At 36.4% G+C, this 18,167-nt stretch overlaps 2 protein-coding genes across 7 annotated transcripts; both read right to left on the reverse strand.

Moving 5' to 3' along the window:
• Nucleotides 1-190: 190 nt before the first annotated feature.
• On the reverse strand, nt 191-11,452 carry LOC117913561 (dolichyl-diphosphooligosaccharide--protein glycosyltransferase 48 kDa subunit-like). The gene is made up of 13 exons (XM_034828559.1): nt 11,071-11,452; nt 10,863-10,999; nt 10,646-10,771; nt 10,088-10,141; nt 9,830-9,943; nt 2,382-2,437; nt 2,254-2,295; nt 1,765-1,840; nt 1,538-1,609; nt 1,325-1,450; nt 1,130-1,234; nt 625-708; nt 191-526 (listed from the first exon to the last, which is right to left on the reverse strand). Exons 1-13 carry the CDS (start codon nt 11,336-11,338, stop codon nt 479-481), a joined length of 1,308 nt encoding a protein of 435 aa, XP_034684450.1. The 5' UTR covers nt 11,339-11,452; the 3' UTR covers nt 191-478.
• A 3,431-nt stretch (nt 11,453-14,883) lies between these two features.
• On the reverse strand, nt 14,884-17,724 carry LOC117912045 (anthocyanidin 3-O-glucosyltransferase 5-like). 6 transcript variants are annotated; one of them, XM_034826472.1, is made up of 3 exons: nt 17,616-17,724; nt 16,765-16,851; nt 14,884-16,640 (listed from the first exon to the last, which is right to left on the reverse strand). In XM_034826472.1, exons 1-3 carry the CDS (start codon nt 17,699-17,701, stop codon nt 15,242-15,244), a joined length of 1,572 nt encoding a protein of 523 aa, XP_034682363.1. In that variant the 5' UTR covers nt 17,702-17,724; the 3' UTR covers nt 14,884-15,241. The 6 variants fall into 6 exon arrangements, with proteins under 6 accessions (XP_034682363.1, XP_034682362.1, XP_034682365.1 ...); XM_034826471.1 differs by having other exon boundaries at nt 14,884-16,646; XM_034826474.1 differs by lacking the exon at nt 16,765-16,851 and having other exon boundaries at nt 14,884-16,649; nt 17,617-17,700.
• Between the last annotated feature and the right edge of the window lie 443 nt (nt 17,725-18,167).

Raw genomic sequence — 18,167 nt, forward strand, 5'->3', positions numbered from 1 at the left:
GATGGCTCTGCTTCATGGAAAATGATTCACAGGCGGAACTGGTTGATTGGGAATCACTCAAGGGGCTTCTCCTTCCCTCAACCTCTAGATAGGAGTTACACAGGAGCTCAAATCTCTTGATATTCTTATGTAGTTAAAAGGAAAGCTTCCTAATTTTCCCTATAACTACATGATATTGCGCAGCACAATATATGGTATGGTGAGACCTCGGGATTTTAAAGCTCCCTACCTCTCCATTGAAGCTTTTGGCAGCAAGGGCCAACAATGAATGATGACAATGTAAGATCATTACAAGAGCGTTAAATATGAAAATGGTATTGGAGAAAATTCGATCAAACTTTGCCCCGGCTAACTTCCTCATAACTGGTCTTTGGTGGCGGGAATGAAAACTGTCAGCAATCCTGCAAATTAAAAAAAAAAAAAAAAATCTAAGAACTATGTCAATGTCTTGGTAATGTTCTCTCCAAACACATCAGTGTCACTTGTAGTACAGGTAGACAATGGTGAAGATGAAGAACCCTGCCATCTGCAATCATTAGAACAAATACTTAGTGCAAGTTTTATAAAAGAATTATTAGCTCTCCAAATCACACCAACAGAGAGAGAGAGAGAGAGAGAGTATACAGCAGAAAATGAAGCTCCATAATAGGAAAATGCTGTTTTTATGAATCTTTCATATTCATTGTGTTTGAAGGGCCGGACTGGAATCTGCCATTCAAAATTTCCCTTGTCATTAATCAAAACAGGTTACTCTACTTGTACCATTCAGGAAAGCAAATACTTGACTAAGTCAACTATCTTCATGAAATAGTGATTCCTCTTAAGGATTGTACTAAAGAGGTAATCCATACCATATTATTTTGTTCTCTTAAGAGTTTGATTATAGTGACATACATATGAAGTACAGACTATGGGGTTTCCCTTTCTGGAAAAAAAAATCCCTAATGAGCATTTTTTATAATTTTATAAATAGGCAGAAATCATGTTAGGCAGCCAAATTATGCCAGAAGGCAGTACAATGTTTCATCAAACTTAAGAACCTAATCATTTCAGAATTGCTTTAGAGCCAATTTTGACTGGGACTTCCAGGACTCAACCAACACTTGGGTTATTCTAGCCAAAAGCTTACCTGCTTCAAGAGAGACAAGCTAGTGTATCCAAGTCTCTGATACTCGACCTTAAACTGGAAGACCCCATAAACATCGGGCACTTTGAATGATGTAAAGTATTTACCCTGCCAAATCAAATATATATATGGAGACAGATGTTCATATGAATTAAGATAGCCAAATCACATGCACATATTCATTGAGAATGAGAGTACCTTCTGGTCACTTGACAGGGTTTTCAATACATAGGGGCTCATCATGTAGAACTGTATTTGAACATCATTAGATACGTATGGTTCCCAGCTCTTACCAGACCATTCATGGATCTCAACAGAGTATTCCTGCCAGCAGATCAGACTGTAAGAAAATGACAACCAGTACTTCTTTAAACAAGATAGCAAATGGATTTTGATGAGTAATAACATTACAAGGTCATCATTGATCCTGTACATTGCAGGTTCATCTGTTTCCCCAACTTTGTGGTGCCTGACATTTGCAGCCTGAAGATCAAGAACATGATTCAATTTTACTGCAACAGCTGATAATACAATAAAGCAAATCAAGTGGGATGTTCTTTGATCCTAACTTTCATTAAAAGTTGGTAGACTACACAGTCCAGATCAAGATTAAGACATCAACTAGTAAAATCACCCACCTTTAGATGACCCCTTTCATGGAAAATCCATTTGCTAAGTTCAGTCACAAACTGTTCATTACCTGATTTCTCATACCTGTCATGAGAAGTTGTATTTTGAGTGAGATTCATGCCCAGAACAGAACAATATTAGAGAGTATCTAGGAAACTGTCCCGTGGAATAAGAAAGAGGCAGAAGAAAAATGTGTTCTTTTGAATGAGAAAATAGAGATGGTCATCTCAATGTTCCACAATCAATGAAATCATGAATAGGAAAATTCTAAAACTAAAAATAAACAAAAACAAAATTCTTTAAAAAAAAAAATCAATAACACAAATTTTAACAGGCCATTCATTGAATTCAAATTAAACATGAAATGAGCCATAACTTTAAAAAATAGAAAAGACCACATACATCAGAAACTCCTGAGGGTGGGAAAACCAAGTTTCAGTAGCCTCAGAAGTTGGCTTATGGATTACACCTAAAGAAGAAAAGGCAAATAAACTCACCTATTTGAGCTCCCAGCTTTCTGAGCACCAGACTGGAACAGTCTGAATTACATAAGGAAATAAGAATTAACAATGAGAAACCATAAATACTATTAGAAATATAAGAACAACCAGAAGGCACTACATACCGATTACTAAACATTTCTAAAGAACCAGAGATCATGATCCGAGCATTGTTTCTAGCCTGTGTCATATAAGAAGAATCATTTTTACAGCTCTTGGACAAAAAGTTCACATCCACTATATATTAGAGAAAAAAAAAACACAAAACAAAACAAAACAACAAACAAAAAACAAAATGAAAACAAAAAAAGGGGGTCTTATTTTCAAGCTACATACATCATAAACATAGAAGCCACATATAAAAAAAATGGCACAAGAAAAAAAAAAAAGGATTCCTGCAAGTGTAATAGAAACCAAGCATAAGTTAAGAACAATTTAGAGAAGAGAGTTGTGATGCAAATATAAACCATGCAATATAAACAAACCCACCACTCTGTCTCTTCCCCTCCAACAGTCCAAAAGTCCAATGAATTAGGTTATTCAAGACCTCACGATATATCGGAAGTTGACATTCTATCTCTATCTCTATCTCGCTCCGGCATTTTGCCCCTTTTTCTCCATATGTCTTTTCGCTCAAATATGAGCCACATACTACAACACATAACAATGGAATTATAACTAAGGATTTTTATGGGCCATTTTAACTGTTTTAGCTGCAGTTTTTTGTTTAGAACAGAAAACAATGTATTTGCAAAAAGCTTGGAGAAAAGAGGAAATTGGAAGGGAGGGAAAGGGGAAGAGAGTTTTAGGCGACTGCATCTTCGAAGCAAAGTTTTAAAGCTTCTAGTCTCAATCCTCAAGCATCAGTAACTTAGAAGAGATGATAATAACTCCTTTTATAAACTAAAAACTCTCATAACAATTAGTTGTAAGCCTTAAGTTGATTCAAACTAATGATAACCCAAGTAAAATAAATCCTAAAAAATGCAAAAACCACTTGCTAGTTACTAGGTCACTGTCAAAATAGCATGGACAAACTCACTATATTGGCTTAAGAGTACTTGATGCAGAAACTTAAAATTTTTCCAGCGTAAAATGTAAAAATAATTATACCCCAACAAATGTATGGATTGGATTAATTGGTAAGCAAAACTTAAGTATGCAGCTCAGATTAAAGCAATTAAAGGATCAAAAGCTATAACAGGCATTTGATAATCAGGGATCCATAACCCTAGTTTTTCAGTTTCCAAAGATAGTATTTCTTCTCAACTAATCAAGAAACACCATCAGTGAAGTTTCTTTAATACTTCAAATGAAAACTACAACAGCATATATTGATGAATCCACCAAAAGTGGTATATGTGGAAAATTTTGAACTTACCACCAAAGAACTGAAGTTTCACATCACCGCTACCATCTAGATTGCTTAATCAGAAAATCTATGCAACTGCATTGCTAATTTTGCATACACATTAGCCTATCAAAAAAATACTGTGTAAACATTAGACACCAGATTATCCTCCCATAAGCAAATTCAAGAAGCCAACACTAATCACGGAGAATTTTCAAGAAATAAATCCCACTCAGTTTGTTTCCCAAAGGAATTAATCAAGCAGTCATTAGTCTTGCTGATCATAGTTAACATGTGGATACAACCCTGTTTGCTTGGATAACAGGAAAGGGTTAGGCATTCAAGCCTTCTCTATTCTTAATGAGGCTTTGCTGGGCAAATGATATTAGAGGCTTGCTTCAGAGAGGGAGCTTTTATGGAGGCAGATCATTGTTGGGAAGTTTGGGGAAGAAGCAGACAGATAGTGCTCCTGTGAAACAAGGGAGGGGGCTAGGGTAAGGTAGACTACAAGGAAAGATATCGAAGACTTTAATAGTCAGATCAGTTTAGTTGTGGAGGATGGCAAGAAAGTGTAGTTCTAGCAGGATATCTGATGGAGGATTTGCCCGAGTATCTTTTTCCCCCTTGGTTCTCCATGGCTGGGATTAATGTATTAAGAATGTTTGGTTTACAGAAATATGGAACGAATCAATTAGGGTACAGCTTTGGAGCCCTTGCGTCCTAAGACAGTTCCATGATTGAGAGTTGGGAAGTGTAGAGGTTTTTCTAAAGAGGCTTCAAGAGAGATCCATCATGAGGAATGTGATGAGGATAGGCTAGTTTAGAAGGATTCTAAAGATGGGAAATTTTTTGGTCAAAACCTTCCTTTTCCTATTTGAAGTTGGAGGTAGGAGGGATTTTTCTTATAAAGATAGTTTTAAATTTGGGGTCCCTACAAAATTGAGGTTCTTTCCTTGGGAAGCAATGTGGGGGAAGGTTTTGACTCTAAATCATTTAAAAAGAAGAAGATGGGTTGTGGCAAATCAATGCTATCTTTGCAAGGGTACAGAAAAACTAGACCACATGCTCTTACCCTACCATAAAACAAGAATCTTATGGGATCTGTTATTCTCTTGCTTTGATGTAAAGTGGGTGTTGATCTCTTCAGTTAAAGAGACTTTAATCGGTTGGCAAGGGGATTTTGTGGGGAAGAATCATTGCTAGTCATGGAAAGCTGCTCCACTGTGCCTATTTCAGATTATATGGTAAGAGAATTCATAGATCATTTGGAAATGTGGATCATTAAAACATGCTCTTAAATACTCTTTCCTTTGGACTCTTCTTCTTTAGACAAGATTTCATGTATAAGACATTCTTGTTCTTGTCCTATGTTGCATGGGTTCTAGTACAATTTCATGTGAAAAAAAATAATAATGATGATGAAATGTTGTGTGAAATGAGAAAAAAAAACAAAATAAAAATTAAAAAAAAAATGATGAAGAATGAAGGCCTGAGAGAGGGTGAATCAAGAAGGGAACGAGATCTTTAGTGTAAAAGACACAAAAACTTACCCCAAGAGGACTCCGAATTGGGAGTATATTTGGGTACGAACGTGTATCCTTTCGTGAAAGCTTGAGAACAACAATGCATTGTATGATTGTGTGTCATATTTCCATTTGTATTTTTATTTAATTATTAAAATGCGTATAAGTTGTGAAGTTGGATAAAATAAAATGTTTTGGTTTAAGGTTGAATGTTTATTTAATGTTTGAATGCTATTTTAATGTTTGTGTGTTTATTTTAATATGTTTGAACCATAGTGTTTACCTATTAACCTTTTTGGGTGTAAAACACCTTACTGAGCAACATGGAAATGCACAACCCTTCCTTCTCAAAACTTTTTAGATGTAGATGTCGTGCCTAAGGACCGACTAGTGGACCTGGACCAGGGAGGGTTCCAAAATGCCCTAAGAAGTTTAGGAGCTACCTAGAATTTTTAGTATTTGTTTTGTTTAATTTTTGGACTTGTACTAGTTGATTAATTAATTTCAGCTTATGTAATTTGATTTTATTTTTGAATGGTTGTGAACTAATTGTTGGAACTTGTGTTATAAACTTGGGGTAGAGACATTGATGTTTTTTTTTCTCAAGCTAAACTTTAATAATATTTATAAGTCAGTGAAATGAAACCTTAGTTCAGAGTATTTTATTTAAATTTAAACTGTGGTTATTTCATTAAAAATAAAAAATAAAAAATCAGGGTCTTGAGGTTGACTGCCAGCTTAGATTAAGATTAATCCTAACAGTCAAACCTTTGACCATAAGGGTCATAGGTTGCCCAGAATTTGGGTTGTGACACCTTTCCTCTATCTCCATGTTCACCATAATGAAATCTCCACAAGCATCATCTAATCTCTTGAAGAAATCTTTTCCCCACAAATGCATTGGTAAACCCAACACCCTCACCCACACTTCATTGACGTAAGCACCTTCTCTGAAGCAGCCAACATATGGCCTCAACCACTCCAATTGCAGTTTTCTTCCCTCGAACAGAATAAGCCCAAAAGAAAAACCCTTCCAACTTCAAAAACATCTTCAAATTCAAATAAAATGAGAGGGTCTCCCAACAAACACAGATGTAACTCACCTTTCAATCCCCAAGAATGTCAAACCCAAGATTTCAACGAGCCTAAAACCGACAAACAGCTTGAAGGAATATCCCACCACCCCACCAGACACTTCTTGAGAGACACCAAGCTGCTCAAAACCTCCTCTGTCTCGCTCTCAATCCACATTGCCTCACATCCCTCTTGCATCTGTTCAACATCTCTGCAAAGGAAGCTTGGTTTAAAAGAGCACCTCCTCTCTTTTTCTCCTAACACCTTACAAACTTCTTTGAAGCCTCCAAAGGTCTAGGCTCGGGAACAACCCCAGTGCTCATTGGTTTGGTGGCAAGGATCTTCCAACCCCATAGGAAATCTTTTCCCTCTGGGAAAACTAAGGAGAACATTTTCTCTTCTACACATAAAGTTGTGCAAAGCAGAAATCTTCCAGGTTTATTGCTACGCAGCTCCAACTTGTAGCCCCTTCCACTTTCATTCCACACTCTTCTGAAAGACTCCCTACACTTCCTTTTGTAGCAGTCTTCCACCCCCTCTAGTAGGGCAACAAGACACCTCTCCCCAAATTTGATCCAAGAGGAAAACCCTCTGCCCCTCTCCACAATCTTCCCGATCACCTTACTTTTTACCAACTCCAATTAGATTTCAAAAGTTTTCAACTCCACTCCAAACCAACATTTTCCTCCAAAAGTAACCGAACCAGCATTTTCCTCCATTGCTCTGATGCAACAATCTTGTTCAATCTCACCCATTCTAAAGAAAAACAACAAAAATACCAACAATTAATTTAGTAGAATAATGAACAAACCAATCTTGTTCTAATATGACAAATGTTGTTAAACTAGAATGGGTTCTATGTCAGGAAAAGGAAAAAAAGAGTGCAATTAGGCCCTTTTGTGTGTGTGTGTGTTTTTTTTTTTTTAAATCATTCAGCATGAGAGAAATGAGATGACATCTGAAAATGTGGAAAATTCAGAAAAATCACTAAAATCCTTTTTATGTGTAATTTTTTGGAATGCATTAAGCATGGTATAGAAGAAATATCTATGCCTTTGATCGATTTTGTTAATTGGTTAGGTTTGAAGTACATGGGGGAAGGTTCTACGTCTTTCTTTTTCTGTTCTTTTTGCTTGACACCCTTTGTATACTCCTTGTGCACTTTGGACTGCCTTAGTTGTTGGTTTTTTTTTCTGTAACTCCTCTTTTATATATATATATTTAAGGATGTTTTCCTGCTTCCTCATTAAAAACTTTATCCTTGGCTTTTTTTACACAAAAGCAAGGCCCATCCAGCAAATTCAAAAATAACTACCCCCATGTTAAGTTTTTTTATTATTATTATTTATTTATTTATTTATTTTTATAAATAAAGAAGAATATGTATTAAAAAAAGGCGCCAAAAGAGCAACCCAAAGTATATAAGATAGATACATCTACCCCTAAACATTTCAAACAAAAAAGAAGCTGCAAAAAAAGGAGGTATTACCACAACCCCAACCTCAACGGGAGCCCAACCAGTCAATGAAACTAACTAGTGTCGAAGGACCATCATTCACAAACATCATAGTCTCTGACCAAAGAAAGCAAACAAAAGAGGCTTTTAACTTTTGGATGGAGAGCACACCATCTTCTAAAGCAATTTTATTCTTTACCTTCCAAAAAGTTTAAAAGATGTATAAAGGACCTGCTCTCCAAACTTTCTTATGTTTTTTTACCTACAAAAGAACCATGTTAACATAACAAAATCTCTCTAATTGACGAAGGAAACATCCAAAACACCCCAAAACATGTAAAGAGTATATCCCATAAAACCCTTGTCTTTACACAATGGAGCAGGATGTGGTCTACGAATTCTTCATCCAATTGGCATAGATAACATTTATTCGTTATTTGCTAAGGACCACCCTCTTTTCTGAATTTAGTCCAAAGTTAGAGTTGTTCCTCACATTGCCTCCCAAGCAAATAAGCTCACTTTAGGTTGCACCCATAAATTCCAAATGATTTTCATTAGAAAAGAAACAGAAATGCCCAGCTCCAAGGCATTGTAAAGAGACTTAATTATGAACTTGCAACTCTTGGTCTCTTTCCAAAGCACCTTGTCCTCTTCATCCCCGTGGACGCAACAAAAATCCTTTCACATCATCCACCTCCCAATCATTAAAAGTTCTAGTGAAGCTAGGGCTCTAACTCCCCCCTACCATTGAAGAGTTCCAAACATCCTCCACCCACACTTCCTTGGATACAACTAAAGAAAACAAAAAAGGGAAAGAAACACACAAAGGTGTAGCCCCATACCACTTATCCCTTCAAAATTTCGACCCCCTCTTGTTACCCACAAAGAATAAAAGTCTATAATTGACAAAGTCCTAGTCCTTCCTCATAGCTTTCCACAACCCAACCCCATACCCCTCCACTTCTCGAGAACACCACCCCCTCCCTCTTTCTTCCCCATACTTCCCATTGATCAATTGATTCCAAAAGGCCCCTTTCTCGTTCACATAATGTCAACCCCACTTGCAAAGGAGAGCCTTATTGAGAGTAGAAGGACGATTAACCCCCAATCCCCCTTTCCTTTTGTCTAAGCAAAAAATCATCCACCTTACTAGATAAGGTTTCCACTCAAAAGCCCTACCTCCCCACAGAAAGTCCCTCTGAATCTATCTATAACCTCAATCTAACCATCCTTGGTATGCAAAGTAATGAGATGTAACAAATAGACAAGTTAGACAAAATAATACAAAAATCAAGATGATTCTCCCTCCTTTGGAAATGTATTGCTTCTTCCACATGGACAACCTCTTGTGAAGCCTCTTTTCCACGCCATCCCAAGCTACCATGGACTTAAACGAAGCACCCAACGGGAGCCCCAAGTAAGAGAAAGGGAGGCTTCCCACCTAACAACCAAGTTCAGAAGCCAATTCCTCTACAATATCCGCTCTACCCACCGAAATTAACTCATTTTTATCCAAACTAATTCTCAACCCCAAAATAGTCTCAAACCACAAAAGCAGCCAACATAAATAGGTTATCTAATCCTAAAAGGCCTCACAAAAAACAAACGTATCATCAACAAACAACAAATGAGAAACCAAAATCCCTTCACCGTCCTTATTCCTCACTTGGCAACCCAACAAAAAAACTCCAGCTACCGCTCTCTTTAAGAGACAACTAAGTGCCTTCATCACAATCACAAATAAATAAGTGAGAGGGGATCCCCCTGCCTCAATTCCCTAGAGCTTTGGAAAAAGCCTGAAGAGGTGTCATTGGCCAAAACAATGAAACTAGGTGTGGATATGTACCACTTGATCCACCCAATCCACTTCTCTCCAACACCCATCTTTTCCATAATTGAAAGCAAGAAGGACCAATCTACATGATCATAAGTCTTCTCTATATCAGGTTTGCATAGAATCGCACAATCGTTGCTTTCAAAATTGAATCAATTGCTTCATTGGCAATAAGCACTGCATCCAAAATATGTCTTCCCTCTACAAAGGCATTTTGGGCCTTGGAGATCATTTTGGCTATCACCAATTTGAACCTATTGGCCCTTCTCAAATAAATGAATAACCAATGGAAGATGTAATAGAGAAATAAAGGGACCAGGGAGGAATCAGCTTACTTGCACAACTGAAACTAATGAAATAGCCAATCCAGTCAACAATGGAGGACTTGACAACTTGGAGTTTGGGTCAGCAGAATATGCTGAAGGAGAAGCTGAAAGAACTTTCAAAACCTACAATATGGAGAAGTATTCATAATAAGTAAAAATTAAGAGAGTGAAACCATTAGAAGTGGCTAGTAGTTTGACTTGTATATGCCTTTAGCACAATTGGGTTACAGAAAGCAAAAGGTTAGACACAGACGGCCTTCAACTTACCAGGCTGTTGGCAGAATTTAATGAATGTCCAATCCCTTTGTAAAGTACAGGGGCCTGTTTCACACAAACCTAAACTGTTCAAAAATGTGAATGTTGAGTTTATTGTTAAACCTTGCAGAAAAGAGCTCTTAAAGACATTCAAATGAAAGGTTAAAACAATACACAAACTTTGAAACAGTGTTTCATATACTTGATGAGAAAAACAAAAGCTGATTTGGGATCACAGCTGCAAAATGCACCCATCACTGGAATTTTAATTCATTATTCATTTGGATGATGCAAGACAAATTGAAAGCACAAGAAATGCATAGAAAACAACAAGAACTCACATCCCTGCTATTGAATTTTCAGTTTTGAAGAGTCATTTCATAAAGTTTTCAGAAAGGTTTTTTATCACTCAGGAAGAAGTAATGCAAGAAGCAAGGTTTTCAGCTAAAAGTAAGCTTCTATTGGCCATGAGAGTAGGCGGGAGAGCTTCTTGTGGCAAAGTAATAAGATGCATGCACACAATTTCCAGCATACATTGCAATCAACAAACAATCTCGTCACACAACTAACCTCAACTGTGGTGCTTCCCAGAATGACATCGGACTGAATGAAATCATCACTAGCAATCAATGTATGGTCTCCTTCGGTGTCTGACACTGCATAGCTGGTGTGATCAATAACCATAGCCGACGGATCCTAAAGCAAAATTTGAAGATAAAAACAAATATAGACGTAAAGAAAACAAGACACAACCACGAAATACTTCATTCATGCATTCCATACTCACCTCATCAAAATCAACGCCGCACTCCGTCGCGATACTCCGGATCAAACCAGATGCAGATGCATCAGTAGTTATAATTAAGTCATGACCAGAATCAACAAAATCGAGAATGGCACCCAGGTCCAATGACCCTCCAAACCCTAGAAAAATACAATTAGTGCCTAAACAGTCCGCGAAATAACGAGAAATTATGCTGATTCATAATGCTCACGCTCGGTTGTCGGGGAAAATAGAATCAATCCATCGTATAAATATTGGCCGTATCTTTGAAGAGAAATCTTCGGATCGTCTGCAAGCTTGAAGTCGAGCTCTAAACCGCGAGTTTGGAGAGATTTGAAGAAGATGGAGTGGGAAGATTTGAGGCCGATGTCATCGAGGACGACTAGAATGCGGCGATCAGTGGGGTTTTCGGGAGAGAAGGAGTAGCATAGAAATGGGAGAAGTGAGATGAGGGTGAGGAACATAGGAAGATTCGCCATTGCTGGTGTAGGGTTTAGGAGGTCCAGAATCGCAAAGATACGGGTTTTGACTTGACCTCCCTTATGCGATTGCGCAGAAAATCTCTTTCACCCCTACTTTCGAGCTTTGTGTCACATCAGTGGAGTGTGAATGGTATCAGAAAAGTCCTAAAAGATCTAAGGGTTATGCTAGGGTACCGAAATGCACTTTTCGGTACCATACCCACTTTTTTAAGGCTAATAAGGTAGAGACACATGGCATGCAAAATTAAAAAAAAAATTAAACAAAACCACTTAATTTAATATCTTTCGTCCAACAGCTAAAAAAAAACCAACGCACGCTACCTCCCTTAGCACAATAGAATTTTCCAAGATCTAATCATATTTCTAAACAAAAAGCAGAAGATAGGGAAGCATGTGTAAGGCATTTTAAAGATTTCCATCCAATTCTAATATTAGAGTCTGTTTGGTTGCTAAGATCTGTTTTATATTCTTGAAAATAAAAACCACTGAAAACATCTTTGTGAAAGGCGTGCGCTTTTATTTTTTATATTTTTCATGTTCTCAAAAATCATTTTTTGGAGCATAATAAAAAGATGTTTTTATTATTTTTTCACTATTTCAAATAATAGATTATTCTTCATTTTTTTTTTTTTGTTTTTCTACTTGTATATTGTATTTCCACGAAGATGAACTCCACCCAACCATCACACCCTCACCAACAAATCTTTTTTTTTTTTTTTCTTAAATTATTGAAATTAACATACTTACATATGATTACAAAGTTATTCTTTATTTAATTTTATACATATAAAAATTATTTATATACTTATAATATTAAGTCAATAAAAGAAAACATTTTATTAATTAAAAAAATAACTTTCGAATATGTTTTTTATTTTACTTATTCTAACAAACTTTTTTATTAACTCAACCAAACATTTTCTCTTATTTTTTTAGAACAAAAATGGTTTTTCAAAACAATTTTCAAAAACAACAACCAAATAGGTCTTTATATACATACTTTGTATGTAACCGTTATATAAAAAATTCTAAAAAAGTTTAGGATAGAATGAACCTTTGTGGTTAAGAGAATTCCTTTGATACCTATAGATAAGAGGTGATTTTATTAGGTCAAGACATCAAACAAGTTAAAGAGCTTCTCGCATTCTAAAATATCTTTGTGTTATACAAAACATCCTTATACGATATAAAGTTTTATTTTTCTTTAAGTGCTGTTTTTATTGGGTATTTTGGCTATTGAGTCATGGAGCATTCCTTAGTATAGCTAACTAAGGATAAGGATACTAAGGTGATGTTTGTTTTTTTACTTAATTCTAAATAGAACTTTAATGTTTAATAGTGTTAAATATTAAATTGTTATTTTTATAGTATTTTATTTTTATTAAATATTAAAAAGTAAATAAATACCAATATATTATTTTTTATTTAGAAAAAATCAAATATTTTGATTTTTATATTTAGTAAAAAATTTATAATATTTCATTAAAAATTTATAATATTTCATTAAAGAAGAGTTTCTACATGCCACAAAGTTGGTTGTTTTTTACTGGACTAACTCAATTTTGCTTGATTTGGAAGCCTGTTGTCACAATATGCTTTAAATGGCCCTTCCCATTAGCTTATATAGGAGGTGGGAAGCTTCTAGAGACCACTCAAGACATTTACATTTAGCTACAAAGTGGAAGAGCATAGAAACTTCTAAAGAGGACTAGAGATGTCCACACATCTCTACACTTGGCTAGGAGAGCATTGGAATAGTGTGAGGTGTTCTAGAATCTTCCAAAGTCATCTTGTACATAGACTAGAGTATGAGCTTCTAGATTATTCTTGATTTATAAGGAACCCTTCAAGGTTTTAAAAACTTCTAAGGTGCTTATAAATAGGTAAAAACCTTATTTGGCCAAGGTACCATCCAAGAATCTAACCAACCAAAGCAAGTGAGTTCCAAAGTACTTGTAAAGCTTCATGAAACAATAAAACTTTGATTCTTTAAGTGTTGCCTATTACGCCCTCTAAAGCTTCTAAAGCGGGTGTATTTTAGCTTAGCAAGTTAAGCATCGGGAATAAGATTGACTTAGTAAGATCAAGGATTTTGACTTGTCTAAGTGTTATACGAGTTTAGGAAAATACTAAGTCTGTGACACTATACCACTAAAATAGTTCCAATAAAAAAAATGGTGAACCTATTGAGGGAGTGATTATGAATCCTTTGTTAGATGTGATACTACATACATGATTAATTAGGGATAATACACATTTATTTATTTACTTGCGTTAAAATATATGGAATTTGGAAGGAAAAAGAATATGCAACTTCGATTTTGAAAATAACTTAAAAAAATGAAAGAAAATATAAATTTGAAGTTAAGGAAATATTTTATATGCCTCTTTGACCTCCATTTACTTATTTTTCATTTTTTATATAAAGATGAAATAATTTTAAAATATATAAATTTCTAAGTAGGGTTAAATATAATTTATCCCTTTAATTTTGGATCCGCATTACACTTTATCCTTTATATTCAAAACTCAACATTTTACTCTTAAACTTGTTAAAAAGTCTAAATGAAAAAATAAAATCGAAATGTAATTAAGAAAAATATATATTTTTCAAATTTAAAATCATCACATTTTATAGTTGCATGTGAAAATTTTGATAGCTAGCCATGAAAGTATCCCTAAATAAAAATATCAATGCTAGTAGTTGTTATACATCAAAAACATTTGAAAAATTTTACTTTAAAATTGTCAATCCAAAGTTTGAACCAATGTTTAAAGTAGGGAATAAAAAACTGAAAAAAAACAGTTCATGAAAAGCTTTGTAATTTGGGGTAAAGTGATGTTTCACAAGTTTAGAGAGGACAAAATGCTCGATTTTAAATGTAAGGAGATAGTATAAAATACGACAAAATATTACATTTAACCCTGGATCCAAACTAGTATCAACAAGGGACAAAATGATAAGACAAGTGATGATATAGCTGTCTAATTCAAGATACCGAGAAAGAAGAGAATCTGCCCATGGTTATAATTAGGTTAAAAACATAAGAAAAAAAGAAAAGAAAAACACTTGTTTCTTTGATTTATAATCGGAAAACTCTTTGATATTTCATGGTGGGGTTTAAAACCCTTTAATTAAATCCGATTAGAATGGTATCTTTATCTCATTTAGTCACTATTGGAGTGAGATATCGATAGTGATATCATCCTGCTATAACTCCGTGGATGACCATAACTTACTTTCAAATCTTAAAATATTAATGACTTTTGAGGTCCGCGACGCTATTTGATTGGTAATGAAAAGGTCTTGGAAAGGAATCACTCAATTTATCATGTAAAAAATTCATAGATGCTATATATTGTTTTAAAATCACTCTAATTTATTTGTGACATCTCCATCACAGATTTCATGTCTATTGCTGATTCGCTTTTGGCTTTTTCTTTCTTTCTAATTGTTTGCATGCCAATATATGATGCTAGAATTGATTACCTCAGACGCGTCACCGAAAGAAATATTAGCTTTTCGATCCAAGACGTCAAAATAAACGTTGAAAAATGCTGCACGCTGGTTTGTATTACGAACAAGATTCATCGCATCATGTTCTTAAAAAGACCAACAAGTGATCAACGGACCTTCCAATACATAAGATTTCAACAATCAAAATAAGAAGGAAAACAAGCAAACTTTAAGGAAACACTGTCATGGGGTTGGGGCTGCACTTTAATACAAGGACAAATTCCATGGGTGGCGGAGTCGGAAATAGGCCTACCCCATATACTTATTACGTTCTTATTCCAGAACGGTTCATCCATTACACCAAATTTTACACACACTGTCACATAAATCAGCAACCATGGACCCTAACTGAACCTCGTCTTTCTGGCAGACGCACGCTGATTTCAGTCTTTGGCTATTAGAGAGAGTGAGTTATAAGAGGACGCATCCTTGCTTAAAGCGCTCTCTCCACTCTTCTTTAGTTCTTTTACTCTATTTCTCATTTCTTTGTCAACCATCACCCTCCTAACCATCTTCTCTATCTCCTCTCTCCTCACCACCCTCTTAGTCGGCAACACCTCCGGTCTGACAGCAATTCCGAGATCCTCCGTCACTATCGTCGCATTCAATCTTTGCTCCGCGAAAAGAGGCCACGCAATCATTGGCACAGCGTTGACTATACTCTCTAGCGTGGAACTCCACCCGCAGTGTGATAAAAATCCTCCGACCGATGGATGGCGGAGGATATCCACTTGAGGAGCCCAGTTTGGGATCACAATTCCAATAGTTTTGGTACGGCCTAGGAACCCAACTGGCAAGTAACGTATTGGATCATCACCTCCGTTTCCTAACGTAAAATAGGACCCATATAAATTATTTTGGATGGGCGGCCGCACCACCCAGATAAATCTGTGCTGGCTCAGTTCCAATCCCCAAGCCAGCTCAGTGAGTTGCTCGATTGTGATCGTTCCACCACTCCCAAAAGAGACGTAAATAACTGACTCAGTGGGTTGCAGGTCTAGCCAATCCAACAGCTCCCTCGGAGCTACCCCTCCTGGACATCTTGTCAGAGGACCAATAGGGTAAATCGGTACCTTTACAAAAGGTGCCATTGCTTCTTCATCTCTAAGTGCTCTGAGCGTGGTGGGTTCCAGATCCTCCCACGTGTTCAACAAAATTCCGTCACACTTAGACAGCCCGGCCCCCATGCGCACGTACTGAAGGTACTCCTGATTCGTCCGGTCCAGCATCGGGTCAACCACATCTTCTGGCCGTACCGGTTTGCATCCGGGAAGACTAAGCGGTTCTGTTCTATCTACATACTCCCCTTCCACCTCCATATCTAAAATTGGAGCATATACCGATAATGACAGAAACCATGCAGTCCCAGGGAAGTAAATGTACTTTGGCATGTCGAATTCTAAGATATGGAGGGCTTCAAATCCAAAGAAGTCCAGGATGAGGACTGTGGGTCGAACCTTCATTCCGGAGATTGCGGTCCGGAATCTCGGTATTATCTCCCTCATAATCGCAGCAATGCGTGTAACTAGCTTAGCATCAGCGTCAACTAGGTTGGACATGTCCACTGGGGGGAGTTCAACCATGTTTAGGAGCTGGGGACTGGCAATCGACTGGAGAAGTTGGGACTCTGCAGGTGATGTAGAAGCTGATATGGTGAAGACAGTAACGTCAAATCCATGATGAGTTACAAGCCGTTTCCCGAGCTCCAGCATGGGGATGAGGTGACCCAAACCGGGGCTGGATAGTAGTGCTGCGTGAGGCTTTGAACTCTCCATAACTGCTCTGCAACTAAGAAGAAAGAACCAACAATCAACAGAATGCAAACACGCCGCCTTAGAAAGAGATTATTAAGGTGGAGTATACGCAAAGGGTACTCTTATATGAAGATGGATCGCAATTGCACCACCTGGGGATAGAGAGCTTAGTGATTATCCGACCGGCAGCCCTAGCCTCAGATGGGTTGTGGAAAATAACATATGAAACTGCGTCATCTGGCGTTTTAAAGTCGTGCATCAATGTCACGGGACTCACGGCGGACAACTCTGGTATGTACCTGGCCCACTCGCACTATGGAGCCATTTTTATGTTCGTAATTTTTTGTTGGTTTGTCAAATCAAATGTTAATGCATACCAACTCTGGCTTTGTGCACGACTTTTATTGGCCGAGACTATTATATGCATTTATTTATTTATTTTGTCATTTAGGATAATCATAATAATGCCTGATTGGGAACATTAAATTCAATTATTTAAGTCGATTAAAAAATCAAATTATCATTATTAAATTCCACAACAAATCACTTAAAGATTCGTGTGTATATTTTGTGCTAAGGCCAACATCCCATAGTCAAATAAGGCCAAATATACATAATAAAATATATTGTTTTGATACATTCAAAATTTTCAGGCTGATAAGATATTAATCAAATCCAACTATAGATCATCATCTATGGTTAAAATTACATATGTCATGGTATCAATTAAATAAAGTACCAACTTTTGTGTAGATCTATACAATTTAAGATACCTTCAATAGGATGGAATACGATCTCAAATTTTATTATTGTTTGTTTGCCAAAATCATGATACCCATAAAAACCTAATTTGCAGGTTTTTATACATTCAATAACCTTTACTTCATCAAGTTTTATAAAATCTTTTCACCGACATGCATGTCACATATCATAGTTTTTTAGTTTTTTACTCCTTTCGAAGACAGTAACGTCAAAACCATGATGAGTTACGAGGCGTTTAGCTAGCTCCAGGACGGGGATGAGGTGACCCAAACCGGGGCCGGATAGTAGTGCTGCGTGAGGCTTAATTTGAGCTCTCCATGGCTGCATTCAAGTAAGAATAGAGGATCAAGAAGAGGCCTATGAAATGGGGGAGGAGATGCACAGGGCATTTATACTCCTTATCTTCTGAGCATGATGCCCTCCCCTCTCTGCTGCCACACTGACCATTCAACTCCCATTCAGCATGATTCCAATCATCTCTGACTTCTTGTTACAGCACGTGGGAGCTAAGTGCACAGCTCCCAGCACCCGCCTTATCTATAGACTATAGTGTTTTTTATTAGAATACGGCAGTCTTACAAAATAATTTTAAATCTATTATAATTTTTATCAAGTAGGAAAAAAGAATTTTTATTTTTAAATCATTTCTACAAAAGATAATTTGTGACCTTTTAAAAAAATTATAAAAAAATAAAATTATCTTTTCAAGACACGGTTTATAAATTTTTATTTTTTTATATGAGAAATCATATCTTAAAAATACAATTTTGGTCAAATTTTATTTTAAGAAATT

The sequence above is a fragment of the Vitis riparia genome, chromosome 4 (assembly GCF_004353265.1).
Source record: "Vitis riparia cultivar Riparia Gloire de Montpellier isolate 1030 chromosome 4, EGFV_Vit.rip_1.0, whole genome shotgun sequence".
In the NCBI taxonomy this organism is placed as follows: Eukaryota; Viridiplantae; Streptophyta; class Magnoliopsida; order Vitales; family Vitaceae; genus Vitis; species Vitis riparia.

Bases quoted from the DNA above. Each gene is read 5' to 3' on its own strand.
- LOC117913561 (XM_034828559.1), bottom strand. From the start codon at position 11,338: ATGGCGAATCTTCCTATGTTCCTCACCCTCATCTCACTTCTCCCATTT. The intron at 2,438-9,829 runs GTAAGCTGATTC...TATATGACACAG, and splicing joins CATTAGTTTCAGTTGTGCAA to GCTAGAAACAATGCTCGGAT. The intron at 1,235-1,324 runs GTACTCTCATTC...TTGATTTGGCAG, and splicing joins CCCTGTCAAGTGACCAGAAG to GGTAAATACTTTACATCATT.
- LOC117912045 (XM_034826471.1), bottom strand. From the start codon at position 17,701: ATGCAGCCATGGAGAGCTCAAATTAAGCCTCACGCAGCACTACTATCC. The intron at 16,852-17,615 runs AGCTAAACGCCT...CTTTAAAACGCC, and splicing joins CTCATCCCCGTCCTGGAGCT to AGATGACGCAGTTTCATATG. The intron at 16,647-16,764 runs GTGGTGCAATTG...CTTTCTTCTTAG, and splicing joins ACTAAGCTCTCTATCCCCAG to TTGCAGAGCAGTTATGGAGA.